The 19,379-nt window shown below is 44.4% G+C and overlaps 1 protein-coding gene and 2 long non-coding RNA genes across 15 annotated transcripts in view; all 3 read right to left on the bottom strand.

Annotated features, from left to right (window-relative positions):
* Positions 1-12: 12 nt before the first annotated feature.
* lncRNA:CR45788 (long non-coding RNA:CR45788) lies at positions 13-458 on the bottom strand. Its single transcript, NR_133462.1, has 2 exons — positions 384-458; positions 13-334 (listed from the first exon to the last, which is right to left on the bottom strand). It is a non-coding gene; the product is annotated as a long non-coding RNA:CR45788 (long non-coding RNA).
* Positions 459-2,451: 1,993 nt separating this feature from the next.
* lncRNA:CR44951 (long non-coding RNA:CR44951) lies at positions 2,452-3,845 on the bottom strand. The gene is made up of 2 exons (NR_125272.1): positions 3,616-3,845; positions 2,452-3,555 (listed from the first exon to the last, which is right to left on the bottom strand). It is a non-coding gene; the product is annotated as a long non-coding RNA:CR44951 (long non-coding RNA).
* Positions 3,846-6,840: 2,995 nt separating this feature from the next.
* Positions 6,841-19,379, bottom strand: part of scrib (scribble) — a 67,702-nt gene continuing 55,163 nt past the window's right edge. For 4 of the 13 annotated variants that reach the window (NM_080015.4, NM_001276060.1, NM_001043296.3 and 1 more), the window contains one exon: positions 14,704-16,116. In NM_080015.4, coding sequence (NP_524754.2) covers positions 16,077-16,116 — 40 coding nt within the window. In that variant the 3' untranslated portion in view covers positions 14,704-16,076. Of the gene's footprint in view, positions 9,646-11,598; positions 11,785-12,179; positions 12,316-12,768; positions 13,246-14,703; positions 16,117-19,379 lie in introns of those variants that run through there. The other 9 variants (NM_001170275.2, NM_001170276.3, NM_001276058.1 and 6 more) reach the window with 6 other exon arrangements.

The following is a 19,379-nucleotide window of genomic DNA, read 5'->3' as shown; positions in this document are numbered from 1 at the left end:
TGCGAAAATGCTGGCACATTCAGATATAGTATGGATTGAATTTACAATTCAGAGTAGGTCATTTGAGCGGTCCTCTTGCCAGCAGGATGCGCCTCAATTGGCCGTTATTGGGTGTGTCCTTGCGTAACGCCAACATTCCACGTCCTGCCTTTCGGACAGCTCCTAATTGCCAGAATTTATGAAATGCAATTTTTAGCCTCCACCCCAAAGTGCTAAGTCAGCTCGTATGCTGTTGCGAATATTTTGTGGTCCTGCACTGCACACCTGTGTGTGGGTGTGTGTGCGATTGCACGTGTATATCCTCCCGCAGGACACGTCAGCAGCAGCTGCAGTCCTGCAATTTTAAATAATTAAAAGCCAAGCTGGCTGGGTGAGAAACAAACCTCTGGAAATATCTGGCAGCCGGTGGCCTTGTGTGTAATCTGCAATCGGGTAAATGGATACGCCCACGCAACAATCTTTTCTACTCAAACAATCTCGACAAGAGAAACAAATGAATCTCATTTCCGACAAATTTGAGCTAAAAGATTTGCCAGAACGACCACAACGCCGACAACGGCGACGACGATGAGAACTATGAAAATTGCTTAAGTTAAGTCCGCTGACAACTTATTTGTTGCCGTCGCATTTGCTGGTTTACGGCAAAGCCGCAACTAATTACAACAAAATTGTCATTAGTTTCAACTTGTCGGCGGCCGCAGAACGGACAAAGTTTTTGTTCATGTTTTGCCACTTAGTGGTTCTTGGATCCTGGTTCTGTCGCCTGCCGCCTGCCGCCTGCCGCCAGCCCCATCGCCATTTTGCAGTCGTAATTTTTTTTTTGCGCGCTTCCGTTTCCGTTCGCCATTGCCGCGTTCCAGTTCCCGTTCCACTTGCCCCATCGACGCCATCGCCTTCGTTTTGGAACACTGCCAGCGAAGCATGCACTTGAATTTTATTGGGCAGGGTGGAGGGACGAATGCAGAGATGCATTTATAGAGTCATTCCGGCTGCATCCTGCCATCTCGCCATTCTGCCGTTTTGGCCAGCTGGCACAGTGGCAACAGTTGGCATTGACCACATTAGCGTGTCTGCCGAAAGCAGAGTTGACAAACGACTGGGACATTTTGAGAGGCTGAGTGCAACAAGTTGTCCATTCACCTGCCACAACGATGCAATTAATTAACAACTTTGTTTAACAACCATGTTTCTTTGACAAACATGTCATAACCCACGGCAGCAATATATTTTTGACAACTTCAATTAGCACAACCAACGCTCGAGGAGCGGTTAAATCTATAAAATATATAAGTATAACTCATACATATGTGCCGCATTGCCAAACGGTTGCCTAGAGAAATATTGAACGATTTTTTACTCCGACTCCTTTATCTGTCTGCAACAGCTGTTGCAACTGGAAATGCATCGCTTAAATTCGATTTTAAAGCACCCGCTTTAATATTCGAACGGACACTTGCCGTCGCTCGATCAAGATGATTTATATTGTAACGCAAAATTCCACAACTAAAGTGCACTTAAAGGCAGAAATGGTTGCGCTTTATCAGCCAGCAGCCCGCACAGCACAACCCAAATAGTTTTAGAGACGACAGCGACAACGAGGACTCATGCAAAATCAAAAGCAAAGTTTTAAGTTTCAAAATGGAGCAAGGTTGCGGAGCGGGGGGCTTGGGATTCCTTTTTTTTATATTTTTGGGTTAGACAATTTTCTCTATGCGCCTGCATAGGCGACATTTGAAAACTTTTATTTGAAGAGTGCGCGCGTGTGAGCTTAAGACACTTTCAGCGCAATCCATCATTAGGATGGCGGAGCAGCAGGAGGCGCTGATGAAGCAGCAGATGCTCCACCCCAGAGCCAACATCCTGCATCACGCATCCCGCATCCTGCATCCTGCACTCTGCACTCTGCGCTCTGCGACAATATTTTTCAATTTTCCGCAGCAATCGAGCGTTGATAACAAACTAATGTTGAGTGCAGTTAAGTTGTTGCTACTGCGGCTGTAACAGACAGCAAGCCCTGCTGAAAGCTGCTGAGTTTCTGAGCTGGCTGCGATGATGAGAAATGAAAGCAGCAGGCTATCGGCCCTCCATCGCGGGTTCATTTCTCCGGCTCTGAATGCCACCGTTCAGCAAGGACACTCAAGGATGGCTTTGCCGATAGCAATCAGCATTTCTATTTGCATTTTGTATCAGAATGCATACAGAGATATATTGAAGCTATCGCTTAAAACCTTTTAAAAAATTAATTTTTAATTTTTCGCAGTTTATTACAATAACTTCTGAAACAGTAATAAACTATTCGATTAAGCTCAGTAGCAAAATAGCTTGCATAACTTAATGTTTAAAAGCGCGCAATAATTACATTGGCCCATCAGTGGGTGCGTTTCACTTGCACTACATGTGTTCGATTCACACTCGGTTAATGCTATTTTAATTAAAAAGGAATTTAAAAATATGTAGTTATGTATACTGGCGCCTGGCATACATACACTTTATTCGGGCGATTTAAAAACAGGCTGGACATTAACCGATGGAAAACAATGAGCCTGAAATGGACCATCTGACCACAAGCTCATCATCGTTGGCGGATGAGGAAAAGCGGCAAACAAGCCGCGGAATTGCGTTTGCCGGCGAATGTATATATGCAGGCGCACTTGTAGTTGTTACTGTAGCCAGGACACCGTGTTTATTAATGAGCTGGTGCAGCCAGCGGTCCATATGCCACATGCAGCCCGTCGAGGAGGCATTATCCTTTGTGTTCGCTTCGACGCCTGTGTCGCCCGCGTCGAGCCACATCCTTATCCGTCCGCATTTAAATCAGTGGCCCGGGATAATCACAATCAAAATGTATGCAAATTGAGAATGGAAGTGTCCTGTTCGTAAAGCTGAAAACCATTCAATTTAACAGATTTTTCCGCCTGCACCGTTGATGAAGTGCCGGCATGGCAGTCAGCTTGCAAGGATTCTTCCTGCGACTATCTTAACCATATGCAGCATGTATGGAAATTAATTAACGGCAGTCAGGTTGGATGGAAAATTAATCGAGGGAACTCAATACGCTTCCCTATAATACCTTCTGGACGGAACCTTTGGCTGCAACTGAAAGCGATGGTTTTAACTTTCGAGGAATAAATTATGCTAAACCATGGACACTAGTCTCGCCACCTGGCGTTCCTTCTTGGACCCGGAGCTCATTACCACGGGGAGATGGAGCATGCTTGGCAACTGCACAAACAGGGATAAACTTTTACGGCGAGAAGAGCTGTGGGTTTCGTTTGTTGGCGTTTGTTTGTTTTCTCTCGCCTTCGACTGCACTTTAAGCACCGAAGTTCGTTAATGCGCGTACGTGAGCGCTGTTTTTCCCGGCAAAGCGGCCCATCAACTGCCATCTCCAGTCCGGAATTGGGAGCCAAAGTTCGCGGAGTGGGCCTGGCAAACAAACACGAGGTGTGCCGTGGTGTCTGTTTCCATTTGCGTTTCTGAAGGAGCAGAAGTCGGAAATCTCGTAATAGAAAATGCACCAAAAGCACACGATTCAAATTTTGCCACCACTCTCACCTGAACAAAACACACGCAGCTCATTATTAATGTGAGAACTTCGATGTGCTGCTTACTCACCTTACGTAACATTTGGCAAGTTGATTGGGCGGTGGGTGGCATCATTGTTGCTCCAGCTAATGATGGCAAAGTCGAAAAAAAAAACACAACGAAAAAACGGGGTAGCTTCTCCAGGGCGGCATTAATAAATTCCGCACGTACTGAGCCCTCCATATAAATCTGCTTCAAGCATATCCTTGAAAATTGCAATTGCAAAGCAGCCACTGCCGCAGTGGTGCGAAAAAGAGGAACAGCGCCAGGACAGGCAAACAAAAAAAAAAAAGATGGTAAGGCCTCAGGGCTTTGGTGGTTTCTATTCCCCTGCTTTTTTTTTGTGTTATGCTTTCAGGGGGTGGCGGAGTTAGCTGGGCCAGCAGCAGCAGAAGCAGCTCTAAAGCCAGCCCAAATACCCACATTCCAGGCAGCGAAGAAACAAAATGCGAACTTTGCATAGGCTTCCAGTCGAAAGGCGACGAAGACGAGCTGCCGAGCGAAACGTCCCTTTTGGGGGACCTGCCCCACGCAAACAACTATTAAAGCCTTAGACTGGATAAGGCAGCGGATAAAATGGCCCTCGAAGGGGCAATGTTTTGTACTCGCAACTGCAACAGTTTGCGTCCCGCTTCCAGCGCATGCGCACTTCAACCATTTTCCGCATTTTCCGAACGCACAGCAACAGGCTGAAGGAGCAGCACAACAACAAGTCCCTTTCGCCAACGGGGGCAGCGCAATCAAAATTGCAATGCGGGCCATGCATTTTTATGGGCTAGACAAAGCCCATCAGCCCATCTGCAAGCTATCCACTCATTGTCCCAGCTCCAATGGCCCTTTGACGAGTTTCCCGGACGGAGAGTAACTCATTGCTGGATAAACTTGACACACTTGGGCAAAAAAAGCACAACAAAGTATAGTTAATATAATATGCGTTAAGTTTAGAAACTATATAAGGGGATTACTTTAATTAAATGTCCATAATAATGATTAATGATTATTTAAGAGCTCTTTTATAACATATAGTTTTATGAAACTTTTGGCGGATTTATGATGGTAAGAGCTTTTATGGTTGCAAACCTATTTAATTGATGACTCGATATGAAATTCTGAAATTTCCTCCGTGCAACTCTGCTGGCAAATCTAATATCGCCCTCTGTGGATATTTTATTGTCCGTCGGAGCCTGCATTCTCACCGATTGCAGCTGATAAAGTGCTTGATAAATGAATCAGCCAACTTAAGAGCTGGGCGTTAAGCAAACGCAACTAAACTTTCGAATAAAATTTGATATTATGCACCAGCACAGTGTGTCCTCCATTGTCTTCTAGGCACTCTGTCCCACTCGTTTACTTACTCTTTTGCCGTCGCTCAGCTGGTCCAAAGGATTGGCTGGTGTTCTGGGATCTGGGAGTCCTGTGCCAGCTGCTGTGCTTATTTAAAATTTATGAAAACGCATCATCTGCACAGCACGTTCCATTATTTGCCAGATAACTCAGCTACGGGCGGCGGCAAATAGCTCGCCGAGCACGCGCCCAAGGACCAAGAAGCAAGGACCAAGGACCAGGACCTCTTCTCACCTGGCCACACACGAGCTTCCATACCTGCCGGCATGGCGTATGTATGTATGTAGCATATGTGCGGGGCTGTATAAACAAACAGTGGACATTTTTCAAGAGGTTTCGACGACCATCTTTGCAGGATTTATGTGTGTAATGTGAAAAATTTCAAACAGCCAACGCTGTAAATTTATGTGTCACCCATGGTGCGACTATTTGTGTGCGAGTGTATGTGTGTGTGTGTGTGTGTCCAAGGATATTTGTGTTTAACCAAGCATAATCCTATTAAATGTGACAGGGGACGACAATTGGCTGGATTTTTGGCCACGACAGCGCCGCCTGTATGCTGCTGCATTGCCGGACCACTGGAGTGTATTAAAATATGACAAACTGTTTTTGTTTTCCATTGCTCTGCGGACACGTAAACAACAACGTGGCCCCTATTTGTGTGGATGTTTGTATTTGTGCGACTGCCACCCACGAAGATGAGATTTTGATTAATGCGCATTGCCGCTGCTGGTTGGGATATTACTGTTGGGGTTGCTACTGCTGCTGCTGCATCTGCATTAGCGTCGCCATCGTCGCTGCAGTGGATCCTGCACTTGAAAGCTGGATAGCTGGCCAGTGAAATGCAGAATGCAAATGTGCATCCTGGCCAGGAGAGCGTGAAAAAGGCGGCGGGCGGTCAAGGGCGCCGACATGGGACCGCCAGCGACGCATTCATTTGTCTTCTTCAGGCACAGCAGTAGCAGCAACAGCAACATCATTACACTTGCAACATGCAACATCTACATCAGCGGGAGCATTCAGCAGCAGGGCTTAATTCGATTGGTGGGCATGAAATATTTAAGATGCTGACGCAAGTGCATACCGATGTAAGTATCTGCCCCATATGCTGCGCACTCTAAATCGTATTATGCACACTGCAGCAAACAGGGAACGTGAGCCTGGCGATTCCGGTGAAAAGTTCTACGTACTGAGCGAATTCTAACGATTTTCACATTAGCAACTGCCCCAACCCACCCCCTCGCTTTCCATCGGACCTGGCAGCTGTCTATCTATTTCACTGTCTCAACAGGCCGTGTCGGAAGACGTTTGTTGAGCGTCCTAGTTGCAGAACCAGGTTCTAGTCCCGTATCTTTGCCGCCGTATCTTCCATCACGGCGTGGCAGCCTCTTCCGCTGCGTCACAGGAACACGGGACGTGTATGCTCCGTGTTGTGCGCCGCATAAATAAATGCCGAGCCGGTCGTTTAATGTCTCGGCTTTAACAATATTTCACATTTTTATGCTCAACGCAATCATAAATACACTCAGAGAAAGTTCAGATAGAGAGGTGGTAGCAGCGCAAACTATCCTTAAAACTATCATCTTTAGGAAGAGAACAGCATTAAATAATATTTATGTCGAGTCAACATTTCTCTGAGTGAACGGCTAAAGTAACTTACCTGTCGTGCTTTATATATAACCTACCCAGCATTTCAGCTGAGTCTCAGCCTTTTTACACAATTTGAAGCGGCACATAAATAGCAGCGCTGTCTATTATAGCTATGGATTATTTCCAGAAAATCCAGTTGACGTAATTACACACGCCCACGCAAAAACGATGACAGATAAATCCACATTCAGAAGCCATAAACCATCGCCCAATAGGTCGAAATCCTCCCAGCAAATTAAATGTACACACATTTTTTTTTTTGTTTTTCAAATAAAAATGCATACAATTTGTTTATTTTCATTCGTTTTGCGGCATTTGCTTTCGTTTTCATAAAAAGACGAGTTTACACACTAAATATCATATAGGTATTACATAAAATTGCTTGTAAATATTTTTACATTTGTATAAAAGTGGAAACTGAAATCGCCATAGGACATTTGTCATAGTTGTGCTTATGCCATGTGTTACATACTACGGATTACAACTGGACGCTCTTACACACTGCTAACTATTATTATTATTATTATTTACGATTATTTGATTTATGTTCTCGGCTCTCGCTGTTTCGTTTCGAATCTAGTTTGATTTAGTTGCGGGTTTAGTTTGCTTATTGACTAAAACTAAAAACAGTGTGCCCGAAAATCTCGGGCAGTCGGGAATGCTTAAAGTTTATAAATGGTTCTCGTGAAGAATCATCGTGGATACTTCGGCCGGCTGCTGGGCACGGATTTGGGATTGCTCCTACTTTTTGTGCTAGAACATAAAACGTAAATTTAATTTGTGGAAAATAAGCAAGGCCCATTTGGAAAAACACAATGAGGGAGAAAAACCAGATGCAGTATGCAAATGATAGTAAATGCAAACAAAATGAAATTATTTAATTCAATTAAATAAGATTTTTGTTTCCCTTTTTTTTTTGTCCGATGATGTTGTCGTATTAATTCTGATGGGCTCAGTGTGGCGATTTGTGTTGTTGTCGTTTCTTTGCGGTTGCTGCACAACATTAAATTTTCAGTTAAATTCTTGCAATATCTCATTTGGCAATTCGATTTGTTTTTAATTTGCAATGAAAATATTTTGTTTTAATGCGTACACTTTGATGATTAGTAACAAATGGGATTTTGTAAATGCAGGGGACACATTATTTGCACAATTAATTAAAATTATCAATACATATGCGAATATCGTAAATACATAATATACATATGTATACAATTAGTAGTTCTAATATAGAGAGATGACAACGAGCCCTCTAACACGCTGATATGTGTGTTTCTGTGTGTGTGGGTAGGTGGGTAGTGAGTGTTTGTGCGGAAGGTTGTGCGTGTAAGGATTCACTCGGATCACATACTCATACTCGAACCCATACCCACCACACGGCGTATATGCAACCTCAACACTTCAGCCCATTTCCTTACAGCTGCTGCCGGATATCCTCTACTTCTTTTTGCCCTTTCGCTTGTTCTTGTTGCGGTTATTATTGCTGCTGTTGCTGTTGCTGCTGCTGCTACTGCGGTTGTTCTGCTTGCTGGTTTCTGGCCTGGGAATGCCGCTGGTCACAATATTGGACACAGTCCGCGTGGTGGTCACCACACTGGTACTCGGCTCGTTGTCCTCCGAGCTCACAGCCTCTGTGGTCGTGGTGGTGGTTGTGATGGTCTCACCCTGCTGTCGGTCGAAAACCTGACGTTCCGACTCTGCGGCGTTTAGCAGGCGATTGAAAAGCTCCTCCCCAGTTTCGCTCTTCTTTTTCTTCTGCTTCTTGACCACCTCGGTGACCGTGACCACCGCTGAACTATCGCTGGGAGCGGGCAAAGTGTAAGTCCTCTGAGTTTCCACCACCGTCTCGCCATCGGCGCTGAGCAAATCCTCCACAGACTTGCGCAACTGCTTTGAGATCTCGGCCAGGGCGCGTTGCTCGGCCTGCAGCTTGGCCAGGGTATCAGCTCCGCAAGGCTTCTCCGCGGATGGATCCTCCTCCAGTTTCGTGTCCTCCTCCTTTGGCTCCTCTGCTTGCTTGATGGCCGTGTAGGTCTGCGACTTTTGTAGCTTTCCGCCCGTGGCCAGTGTATTAAGATTCTCGATTACCTGAGCGCCCTGCACATAGGTGACATTCAGCTGCTGCTGTGCGTTGTCCTCTTCGTCGGAGTCATCGCTATCGTCGTCCGAAGAGTCACTGCTCTCCTCCTCGTCGTCATCCTCCTCATCATCGTCTGACAATTGGCCCGCCAATTTAGCAATGATTGTGTTGCGGTTGCTGTCCTTAATCAGCTCCTCGAGGAGCTGCTGATTCCCGTTCTTGACATCGTCCTTATCATTAGCTGCGCGGCTCGTGACCGTGGCGCTGCCAAAGTCAACTACATCGTCAATGGCATCGCCATAGGCGCTCTCCTCTTCGTCCCGCGCGTCGCCATAAGCACTACCATTCTCATCCTCATCGTCGTCGTCCTCCCCCTCCTCACCCTCGAGGCTCTTTTGCAAATTCAATTTGACGCGCTCGTTCTCCAGCAGCTCCTCGAGCACGGTTTTCATTTTAGCGTTTAATGACAACTCAGACCTACCACCGCCGGCGGCTCCTGGCAAGACGAAAGTTTCGCTGCGCAGCACGGCCACGGCGCCCTGCTCGAAAGCGTCCTCATCGAAGGGCAGGCCACCGCTCACGTGAATGGTGCGGGCACTGCCATCGCCTCCGATGACGGGATTCAGCACCTCCACAATTGTGGTCTCCTTGGCCAGAGTTTGGTGAAGGGACAACGGCGTGGGCTTGATGCGCACCTTGCCGGATGCAACACTTTCAATGGACGACGGACCATAGGTATCAGAATCGTGGCGCAGGAATAGCTTCTCATTGTTCGCCTGCACGGTCACAATGGAGGCGGTGTCCTCCTCCTCATCTTCATCCTCGAAGTCATCTTCATCATCATCGTCGTCGTCATCATCTTCGTCGTCCTGGAAGTCATCCGCCTCGAGTTCCAGCGGCGGTTGCGTGTCATCTAGCTTGCCCTCGTCCTCCGTTTCGGGCACCTGCAGCTCCAAGGATATAATTCGCTCCTTGCAGGTCTCCACCTAAGTGTAGATGAGGCGGATACGTTGTGCATTCGGTTTGCCAGCACACTAACTACTAATGGAAGCAAGGCCAAGAAAGCAGATGGCAAAAAGCAGGCACCGCAACCAGAGATGTGTGTCCCACTTAAAGCGCTTAAAGCTAATTTATACAGCCAGGTGGAAAACGAACAGCTTGACGGGTGAACTGAGATGTGAGCCAGGCCAAAAGGAGTGATGCATTAAAAACAGATGGTGAGGGCTACGCATGCATATGGGTACAGGTGTTAGTTAACGTTAGTAATTATGGGTGGGTGGGTGTGTGTAGTGAACGTGCAACATTTTTAAAGTTTTAGTTGATCCGATCACGACCTGGGCGAATTTTGAGAAGCTAGCACGCTCGGGGGCAGCCTAGTCGTATACGTGATATGAGGCAAATTGACAAACGACTAAAAAAGAAAATTGCCTGCATTTTCATCTGGTCCTGGGGCGGGGGATTCTAGCACACAAGAATCCCGGCCGAGACGATAAGCCGAAACTAAACTGCAGCTGACAGGCAATCCGAGAACAGAGCCTGCTGCTCCGGCGACATCCTGCGGCGAATTCAATGCAACGGGGTCAGCCTCCGGACAGGAGGCTCGGGTCTTCGTCTCTTTTGCCCTGCAGGCAAGTTTTTTGCACTCGAATTACCAGAATGAAACCACATCCAGATTCGGATTCAGAATCAGATACTGCTAAAGCTTCGCTTGCAGTTCCACACGGAACTGTGATGCAACTGCAGTTTGCTAGCCAGAAGGCCTTCTTTCATGTCGTTGACATTCTTTTGGCTTGTTTCTGATGGCACTTCCTTTCTTCCGTTGGCAAATTGAAATAAAATGCCAAAAAAAAAAAACCTGGCCGAAACACGTGCCCGTAGAATAACAATAGCGCATAAAATTCTTAGCGATTTAGCCTGGTTTGTTTGTTTGTTTTTATTTGCATTCCTTTTATAAGTATATATTTTGAAACTCATTAAAACTCGGCTACCCCTGCGAGCAAGCAGCAAACAAAAAAACAAAAAACTTTTGCCTTAATTTTAATGGACTCGGCCATAAAAAAGCAGCGCGTCATTATAATGCGTTCGCATACTAAAAATTGTATCCAGAATCAAGAGCCAAATGACGGTCGACTGAGTCGTTATAGCTTTATAGACACGTGACAACAACAAACCCTAAAAACAGACAATGAAACTCTTTCGAGGGTTCGACCTTAAAAAACCGCGACACTTAAATGCCGAACAATAACTGGAAATCATTTTTGGCCGCTCGCGCGCTTCGCATTCGAAACGCGAAAACCTTTTCGCGTAGGTGGCTCGCAAAAGTGGCTTATTGTCCTTTTTATGCGCTGCACTTCAGCCGGAGCTTGGTCGGCGGTAGCGTGGAGCACCTGGTCGCGTAAGCCTGGCAAATGTCAACAAAATCCCCTTGGCAACTGAGTGCTTCAAGGATATTAAAATTTGTTTTACTCAACGTGGCGCGCAGTTGGACAAACTTTCCAGAAATGAAAAACCAAGAAAATCGGAGAAAACCCAACGAACGGACAGACAGACGAACAGACATTTTTAACAGACCATAAAAATTATGAGCTCTATAAAATAATTAAGACGATGCCGGGAATTTTTCGCGAGATGTTTGCTTTGTACAATGAGAGACATAAAGGCGAGTGCTTTATATAGATGTGGGTGCATAAAATGTACTTAATGTGCAACCGGAAATACGGACTACAAGGAGGAACGCTACAGCTTAAATGGCTACAATTGCAGGGATACAAAACACACACAATAAACGGCAACAGAAACCGATAATTAGGTATATATATATATATAATGTGTCTAGGACGCTATGCAACCCATAATAATGCTCAAACGAAACTCAAATTGGTGCCAATTGATATATAATACAGTAATTGCTGGTTTGAATTTGATTTGCTGGCTCTAACCTCCGTCTCGATGATTTTCTCAATGTACTCGACGGTGCGCAGTTGAGGTCGCCCCGTAATGGGGCATGCCACCTCCTCAGTGCGGCGCACAATCTTCTCATCGAGGATTTTCTCGCGTTCGCGCACAATGACTGGACCGTCGCTCGATTTTATGGCAATTTTAGGAAAGACTATTTTCGGCTGAGCCTGATTAGTGGGTAGACAATAAATAAGAGAGATAGAGAAATGGGTGAGCAACGTATTAGGTAGGGGTATAGATTTCAATTTCAGGGGTTTCCAATTTTCATTCCCTTAGGGATACACATTTGCCGATCCCGATATCTCGATTGCGATTTAAATTTGAATTTTGCATCTTCATTAGTTACAATCGAGAGGCTGAAGGATATTAGTATTTCTTGCAGTTAGTTAGTGAAGCAAACCATGTAGCTATGTGGGTTCATTTGCTCGTTTTTGGTTATGTTCGCAGGCAAATTTCGGGCCATTCCTCCATCTCATCGGGCGCAAGTTAATGTGTATGGTTTTTGGATTTGGCTATGGGTTTGGTTAGTTTTCGAGGTGTTCACCCCGGCTCGAGAACTTACCTCGCTGGCCCTGGATTCGTGGGTGATCAGATCGTCGGTCATCTTGCGCATATTCTTGATCACATCTTGTGCCTCCACGGCACCCTGTTCCAGTGATCGAAGACGAGCTGCCCGCCAGGAGGCGCGCTTCTCAGCACTAAATGGGCGAGAATCAATTGGTTAGCATATATATCATCCACTTAAGATGTATGGGCAACTGATACTCAATCTGAACTCCGGCTTAAGCAAAACTAATTACAAGATATGACTATTGTATATACAGACAGAGAAGGAAAAAGTGGGTGTGGCTAAGACAGACACCGCTAACTAAAAACAAAGATGTAAAAGTAGGTGTTCCAATCGACATATAGATTTATACAATGATTTATACATATACGGAAACATTGAGAGCTGTTCGTATTGCCTCGCGTGAGTGGGTGCATTTGGTGTGGGTGTTCTATATACTCAAACCTAGACCAGGGGCTAGTCTCTGGCATTTCGCACGCTCACATTTGGACCACACTTGACCTGTGACCTTTCGGGGGCCTGGGCATGGACCTGGACCTTCTGCACGCATGTCAACTCGTTGACCGTCACGCATTCAACTTACTTAATCATGGAACGGCTTTTGCCAGTGGGCGTTGTGGGCGAAGCCGGGGACTCTTTATCATCCTGGGTCTCCAGTCGCTTCAGATACTCCTCTACACTAAGTCCGGATTGGCGGGCTGCCAAGGTCAAGGCGCGGCGCTCGGCTTTTAGGGTTCTTACGGGTATGCGACTGCCTCCTGCGGCGGATGGCGAATCCGGCTCCGGCTGCTGGTGATATTCCTCCTCCGGAATTGAGGGCTCTTCGGGCTGGGATTGTTGGTGTTGTTGCTGCTGCTGCTGCACCTGCTGCTGCTTAAGACGCTGTTGCAGTGCTGGTGGAATGACAACCTTGACCTTTGGCTTGGGCAGCAGCGAGGGCTTGGGCGGATCAAGTGCCGTGGGAGTAGGAAGAGACGACTCAATCTGTTTCGCTTTCAACTTCTGTTTGGGTATTTTGCTGGGGGCATGTGGCATTGTCGACGCCAGACTTTGTGCGGTTCTGTCATAATTTTTGAGAGTTGGTTTTCGTGTTCGAATTGTGCAAAAGTAAAACAACACACACATATATGTAAATTTAATCAAATTATTTGCTTGTCAAAACCAAAGGGGAGATCGGTGAGATGCGGTTAGCACGTGATATGAGCAGTTACAAAACATAATGACGTTAATTTCTTTTAGTCACACTTGCGTACGTGCCCTGGAATCCCTGCTAACTTTTTGGCATAACAAGTCGAATTTGTTGTAATTAAAAACCAAGAAACATACTGCAAAGTTTTTAGCCCGAGAGGAGAAAGCGACCCCAGCCGCCAAACCCCTGACAAAATCACTTTTTGAAAAACTTTGCCAACAAGTGCAATAACATGGCAGCTGGAGATTAGCGTGGAGCCGAGCAGTCGAGGAGCCTCTGTCTGTGGAGTCGTAAAACTTGGCAAGAGCCGTCTCGCACTATATAACTATGGTCGTATATGCTCACAGAGCTTCAGCATGGCAGCAGCATAGAGTGGTATGCAAAATTAATTTTAAAATAAAGCGCCTTAGAACTATTTGCAATGGGATTTTGGCTGGATTCCTTCCTCCTGTCTGAACTTTGTGGCCTATCCGCTCGCTCGACGTTTTTATGCCCTCCTTGCAGCTAAACTGACTTTTGTCTTTAACAAATTGCTACACACTTTCAATTTAACTTTAATACGAAATTATTCACACAAAGCCGGGGCTACTACTACATACTACTACGACTTCTACTACTACTAAGTCGCTGGCAGCAACTTCTGCTTGAGTGATTTATGTTTTTCAATTTGAACGCCGCCGGGCTCCTTAGTCCTTGGTCCTTGGAGCACCAGCGGCGGTAAGGGAGAGAGAAACTTTTCGTTGAAACACTCTCGCTACCTACGCAAATGTCATGCCCGAGGAATCTGGAGGAGCCAGGATCCGGAATGAAGGAGCCAACTAAGGCTACGTGAAGTAGCCAAAGTGCGCCGAGCTCCTGACCCAGGGAATTGCACTTATAATATTCTAGTGGATTCTTTTCTTGCTCATTTCGTTGCCTCCTTGCTCCTTTTATTCATTCATTTGTCCTCTCGACTTTTAAATGAACTTTGCCCCGGCACTCGACCGCTCGCCTCCGACAATAATCCAAGCCATGTTCCCTGGGTCCCACAAACGTATCCCGGCGCGTTCAACTTTTGCAATTGACAGATTTATGCAATGCCCAATGAAACTTCCTCTCCCCTCCCCCAACCATTCGCAGCTCTAAATGATTGTTTTTCATCTTTCAATTGCTAATTGCTCATTATGATGAAAGCCAGAATAATTAAAACACCCCAATAAAAGTCAGTGGTAAAAAGTAGGTGAGGTAAATAATGCAAAAACCACAACCGAAGAGTGCTCGAGTATTGGTTAAAGTTTAACAATAATGGAAATGTGGTGATTGGTGGGATAAATAAATTACACTAGAGCTAATTTAAATCATTCGCCTTTATTTCTAGTATCATAAATTGTACTTCTTTTGTATGCAAAAATAACAGAGTTACATAAAATATGTATGGCACAAATCGATGACAAATACGTACATATGTGGATGATTAATAATAGTAATGGTAATGGTAATGATAATGATAAAGTGGTGTGATTCCATAACCGTAGTCAGTAGTTATTTTAATACATCGTTAAGCAGTTCTTATTTATGTGGTTGCTTTGTTCACAGATATTAACATATAAATATTTATAAAATATATCGAAAGTTATAACACCGTTTGACTATCGTAAAACTTAACCAGCTGGAGACTTTAGGAATACATTTGCTTTGCTGAAAGCTTGTTTGCGAAATAAAATTCAGGAACTATTAACGCTAACTTCTTAGTATGGGCATACAAATAGAACACCTCGTCGAGTCCCTGTTAATTAGTTGAGTATTCATAAATTAAATTCAAGATTCTGGTATGTTTGACGAATAACAATCGTGGTAAATGCATCGTAGCATCGTAATCCGAGGATTTAAAATCGCTAATGCGATAAGTCGACATTAACCCAACAATACCTTCGTGTCTGACTTCGAAATCGTGACTTTATCTACACACATTAATCTATGGCAATTAACGAAGTGCCCGGGGGGGCAAAGGTGACATTACGAAAAGAACACAGACAACTAATTGGACTTCTTGTCCTGCTCTAAAAATCATTATTTTTAATAACAAACATTTCAAAAATGCAAAACGCATATATATTATGCAAGCAACACACAAGGCACTGGAGTTCGTTTGTGTACGGGTGTTTAGTATACGTGTGTTGTAGTATATCTGCGTGTACGTGTGTGCGTGTGAAGGTCCTAGAAGTGCTGCAGGTGTGTGAGTGTGCATGATGTGTACTGAAAAATTTCAAGTGTAGCCAACTCAGACAGACTAGCAGTTGTTGTTCGGAAAGTTGGGCAATTTGAAAAGAGAGAAATAATTAGGCTAATAAAATGCAAAAGGGAGAGACAGCATGTGGCATTAACACCATGCCTTTATCCATATCAGGTGAAAGTGGGCGTGCCTGTGGGGGCGGGGTTCGTGGTAGTTGTCACTCTATAAACTTCACGTTTCAGCGTTAACATGTTACGGGGTATACGGGTATAAAAAGTTTTCGTGTCGCTGTATAAAAATGACTTTATATTCCAGATTAGTTGGTTTACTGCTCGCTTCAGTAGGTGTAGCTTAGTCTCGAAAAAAGTCTCGTTCGAAATAAACACTTTACATACATAGTATTATATATGGAGGTTACACTTAAAGCTATGGTTAATGAACGTGTCACATTCGCACAAGTCGTAGTGAGGGTGTCAGAGCTTAGTTTAGTTTAACTTCTAAATACTGCTTCAATTTCATCGAGTGGATTCCTGGAAAAGTGGTTTAGAAAGCAGAAACAGAAAGTTTTTGTGGTGTACAATTAAAAAGGTGCAGAGAATCAAGCTAATTGTAAAATAATAAACACACAATGCTCCTTCGGCAAAGCAATCTCCGCCGCTTTTTCGTTTGGTTTGGTTCTCTTTTTCAACGGGGATTTTATTCTGTCTATGGCGAAATGTAGCTGGGATTTCCACGACGTTGTAATTAATATTAATGTGACCAAAAAAAAGCAACAGCCCAAACAAAACAATCAGCCGAAAAAAAAAAACGCATACTACCGACGAGCGAACCAAAAAAATGTATAAAATAGACTAAGAAAAGGAAAACAAAAAACATCATTAACGCCCTCATTTTAGCTTAAGGTCAAATTATGCTTTTATATCAGACACACAGACAACGACAGTGCGATTTGCATATGCCGCGGCTCGATCCATTTGAGGAACGAACGAAGCGCCAACGCCATAAAATATAAATTAATTTATGCGCAATCAACAAAACATAAATATTTTCATCTGCATAAAAACACAAAAACGTCCAAGAAGCAAACGGCCGCAAACATACACATTTAAATGTAAAAAATTTAATATAAAAACCGACAGAAGAGACACAAAAGAAAAAAAAAAAATAAAAACCGCCACCGCGCCGCCATCTCAGCTGACCACAAAAAATTTAAAAATCAACCAATTGTCTTGTCGCTGCCAATATTTTTCAGGGTCAACAGCAACGCAAACGCAGACCAATTGAAAGCGAGAGCGAGGGAGTATCTCGATCTGTATCTGTGTATCTGTGTCTGCATATGTATGTATCTGTAGAATCTGGCGGTATCTTCGGCGATCAGCCATCAACGGAGTGGAGCAGAAAAATTGTATAGTAGAATGCTCGGCGGAACAGACGAACTAATAATAGTACATAAATTATCAAACAATAAATTAAACGATTAATGCACGACTAAGAATTCGATTGCGTTTTGCCGACATCGAGACTAGGTTTTTGTCGTCACGGAAGCCAATTTGATGTCGCAAATAAAATTCATAAACACGGATCTGGCGAGCCTTTTGTGTTCCACAACTTTTATAGATTTAGACGAGTTTAATTTGAATATAAATACAAACAGTTTGCAGAACACTGCCTTGCCGGCTAATTTGATATGGGGTTTTTCAGCATATATTCTACTTCTACTTCTCCGTGCTTCTCTTCATTTTTTTTTTTTCGGTTTTTACAAAATTTATGCATGGAAAGAATATATATAAACAAGAACAGGAAAGAGGAACGAAACTAGTAGAAATTCTTGCTAGAAATTTATTACAAGGTTATTAACATGTTTATCTTCTTTTCCTCGTTATGAATTCCAAGGCTACGGACCGAGCAACATAATAACACACATTTCAATTTATTATATTATGCATGTAAAGTTGTAAAGCCAGCTGGCAGGCGGGTTTTTTTTCGGAACGGAGGAGGGTGGACGGATCTCCATTCGTTTCGTTCCCGAACTTTTGGCAGCTGTGCCCCAACCAATTCCACCTCAAGGCCACCTTCTCGTCTTTTCGGCTATGTTGACAACCAGACTATGGCGACTGCTGGGAAAATTGAGCCGAATTCTCCGCTCCGGGGGACTGTGAAGTCATAAGATATTTATTCCCAAATTTGTAACCATTTAATGATTAGTTCTTGCGGCTTGATTTATGCGCAAGGTTAGAAAAACAAATGCTGCTGTAGATCGTCAGAGATAAATGAAAGCATCCCATATCTACAGAGTTAAGGGACGCATCATTACTTTGAAATTCCATAGAACGCTTTGTAATGCTTTGTACATAAACGCGTAAAGTGAATTGAATTTTCTTTACATTTTGCGTTATTTTCGTAGCTTTATTCATAGAGTAAATTCTATCCACAAACACAAAGGACTAAAAAAGTCATGAACCCGTTGTCAAGCTATCTATCTGCTGTTGTCATACGTCTCTGCCTTTTTTTCACTCTATTGTTTTTTTTTTTTTTTTACTATTTTGCCGCAGTGAATACCCTTTTGGTCGGAAACAGGTTGCAGTTTTTAATCAGTCAGATAAGTTGTTATAAATTAAAAGCAGAACATTAACATCAGCTCGTGTGTTCCTATTTATGGCAGAGGTCAAGCAACTGGTCAACTGATCGTTAGGCTAATGACCTGAAAAGGGTATTTCAGTGGCGACTTTTGCTGACGCTTGGCGGTTGCGCTCTTTTTAATGTTTTCCTGCAACAGCTTTGGGGCGAAATTGTATTAAATTTCTTTGTTGTTGCTCATTATATAATGTTGTTAGAGCCAGCCACTGGAACATCGCGTGGGGGCGACGACTATGAGTCCTTCAACCAAGCGGAGCACATATGTGTGAAAGTTGGCTGATAAGCGCCAGCTCCGCGTACGAAATGGCTGCCATGGTGGGCGAATGTATGGGTGGTGCTTTTGGTGGATGGAGCAACCATAGCATGTTCTGGGTGGTACCACCTGGCATAAGCTTTTAGTTTCTTTCATTGTTCAGTTTTTGTTTGTTCGCCGCTGGTTGGCACCTTTTCCACGCACAGAGGAAATACTAGTTGCCCTTTGACACAATGGTTGTGGTTGCTACGTGTTGCATGCCATCGACAGTGCTTGGAGGACCCATCAAGTTAGCGGGGTCCACCCACCACTTCAACGGACGCTAATTATAATTGCCCGTTTCGAGCTGGGTATAAAATATCATTTGAGCCAAACAAATCCGAGTGCCCGTTTTCCGAGTCTCCGACTGCCGCGACTTAATTCACTGCAACACACTTAGCATAAAATCATCGATTCCCAACGGATACTAAATTATGCGTACGTGTTGGGTGATGCTCTTCTGGTGGCTCGTTTGCCGATCCATTGCCGGGGAGCCGTAGCGAATCCAAAATCCAAATCTGAACTGGCACCGCCCAGTTGAGTGAGCAAACGCACAAAACGCAATTTGCGAAATGCCCAAATGAAGTTATTCAATTGTAAAAACAGCTGGCATTGTGCCGCAGGGAATTCGAGTGGAGTGGAATGGAGTGGAGTAGGACGCCCACGCGGAAGGAAAAGGAGCAAAAGGAAGAGCAAGGTTGCAGGCCCGGAGGCACACATTGCGTATACGCAATGCCAGCAAAAAAAAATTAAGTAAAACAGCAGCGGATATACTTACACTTTTGAGTTCTGCCGCTTCGACTAGATTATCATATACACGAGATGAGATTCGAAGCCCACCGGGCGTGGTCTATGTACTATGTG

Source organism: Drosophila melanogaster, chromosome 3R (assembly GCF_000001215.4).
Source record: "Drosophila melanogaster chromosome 3R".
Lineage (NCBI taxonomy): Eukaryota > Metazoa > Arthropoda > Insecta > Diptera > Drosophilidae > Drosophila > Drosophila melanogaster.
The sequence above is the reverse complement of the archived record's forward strand: the minus strand, read 5'-3'. Positions and strand labels throughout refer to the sequence as shown.